This window comes from Ciconia boyciana, chromosome 14 (genome assembly GCF_034638445.1).
Source record: "Ciconia boyciana chromosome 14, ASM3463844v1, whole genome shotgun sequence".
NCBI lineage: Eukaryota > Metazoa > Chordata > Aves > Ciconiiformes > Ciconiidae > Ciconia > Ciconia boyciana.
This window is the reverse complement of record NC_132947.1, coordinates 1,617,040-1,618,952: the sequence shown is the minus strand read 5'-3', so window position 1 is coordinate 1,618,952 and position 1,913 is coordinate 1,617,040. Positions and strand designations below refer to the sequence as shown.

The following is a 1,913-nucleotide window of genomic DNA, read 5'->3' as shown; positions in this document are numbered from 1 at the left end:
GGTCTGTTTATGTGATGGTTTGGCTAGAACCTATGTGGGGACAGCTATATTTGGACTGAACCAAATGGTAAAAAAGAAAATGAGCATTAACTGCAGTACCTGGCAGAAAAGATTTGTTTTCTACATATTGGTTGTGTGGATGTATTGCTCTTCCCTGTTTTGGGTTTTTTTGGTTGTTTTTTTTGGTTGGGTGGGTGGGTTTTTTTAATCAGTGATCTTTTAATGCACTGTAGAGGGGTGAGCATGAAATCATGCTTAGGTACCTATAAGGCACAGGGTGTAGAGGGTGAGAGGAACCAGAGATGGAGGTAAGTTAGGGCGAGTGATTTGAAGAGCTTAGGATTCCGTTCAGGTGTTTTGGAGGAAGGATGGGGGGGGGAAATAACTTGGGGTAAAAAAACCCCAAAACATCATCATTGCAAGAAGCTGGCACTGGGCATATTTCGGTGGATGGAAAGCACTGGATGATGGAGATGCTTCAATCTCCCGTGCTTTCCATTTGAGGTGTCCTGCAAGGCTGCCTGCTTCTAGCTGCTCCCACCCGTGATTCTGGCAGTGGGACGTGAGTGTTGAATCCCGAATGCTGCCTAAGGATGCTATTTTGTGTGAGAAATTTGGAATGGGTTACTGTTAACCTGGAAAGATTTGGGGAAGGCGCTTGTAGAATTGTTGTTGAAAGCACGAGTTCAGTTTTACGCAAAATGTTTAAAAATAAGGTTTACCTTTAATTTTTCTCATTCATCTTTTTCAAATGGATAAAATGAGAAAAATGTTCTTGTGTGCCACCTCATCCTTTTGGTGCACAAGCGTTGCTGTCCGTGTCTTCAACAGCGTTAGTTTTTGTCTTCAATATAATGCTGTCGTGCCATTTTTTAAAGACAAGTGTGTGAGTGTCTGATCTTCTGATGGTGAATTCGTACGAACTGCCAGGCTGCAGGTTCTGGACTATGTATGTGTTGGAGGTGACTTCCTGAGTCCTACCATATCCCACTTCTGTCTGACTCCCGTTTGTCAGTAACGTGAAGCGCAGTTCACATTGTTCGAGGTGTGACTCTTGACTTTCGGTAAACCACTTGAGCTTGGCCCAGTTCTTGTGTGCAAATGATTCTTTTCGATCAAAAATCAGTGGCATCTTTGTACTGAGAGAAAGCCTAATGTTGGGGAGCCTAGTGCCTCTAAGATCTGCATGTGACACCAAACGGTGCTTGATATAGAGCTTTCCTGGCACTTGCAAGGAAAGGAGAGTTTCCATGAACTCGGAGAGCTTGGACAGCCTCTGCATTATCAAGTCCCATCGGGAGAGGAAAGTTATCATGTCACAGGTCTCTACGTAACAGCTCAGCTCCTCCCGACCTCGTTCCAGCTGTTCTAACAGCTCAGTTAAAAGCGTCAGCTGGATTTCAGTCTGGTTTTTTCCCACCTTCTTCATCCTCTGGAATTGGTAGGGGTCTATTAGTTGCAAGATGTCAGTGCGATGCATCACGTGGTTCTGGTCTCTCACGTTCACGTGTTTGGGCTCAATCTCCAAGTAAAAGTAACACTTCTTCAGCAGCTCAACTTTGTTCTGGTGGTGCTGGAGGTGGTGGAGGCTCAGGTTGGAGTGCAGGAACTGCAGAACAAGGCTTCTCCTTTCCAAGTACCTCTCCCAGCTGGCACTGTCTTGTTCTTCACAGTGCGCAGTACTCTCCAAACTGGTTTCAAACTCATTCAAAATCACAGCCATGATTCCAAAGCTCAGTTGCTGTGTAAGAAAGCAGCAATAATAACATTAAGAACCAAAGCAAAAGCAGCTGTGAGGGAGTATAATCATGGCTGTGACTCTTCTCTCCTCTCTTAATTAAAGCTTAGCTTATAAATTTATAGATGGGAAAGAACTGTTAGACTAGATGTAGTTCCAGAGGAATTTTCCTTTA

The 1,913-nt window shown here is 44.2% G+C and overlaps 1 protein-coding gene across 1 annotated transcript; it reads right to left on the bottom strand.

Annotated features, from left to right (window-relative positions):
- Nucleotides 1–787: 787 nt before the first annotated feature.
- Nucleotides 788–1,733, bottom strand: FNDC11 (fibronectin type III domain containing 11). The gene has a single exon (XM_072879510.1). It carries the CDS (start codon nucleotides 1,721–1,723, stop codon nucleotides 788–790), a length of 936 nt encoding a protein of 311 aa, XP_072735611.1. The 5' UTR covers nucleotides 1,724–1,733.
- Between the last annotated feature and the right edge of the window lie 180 nt (nucleotides 1,734–1,913).

Bases quoted from the DNA above. Each gene is read 5' to 3' on its own strand.
- FNDC11 (XM_072879510.1), bottom strand. From the start codon at position 1,723: ATGGCTGTGATTTTGAATGAGTTTGAAACCAGTTTGGAGAGTACTGCG.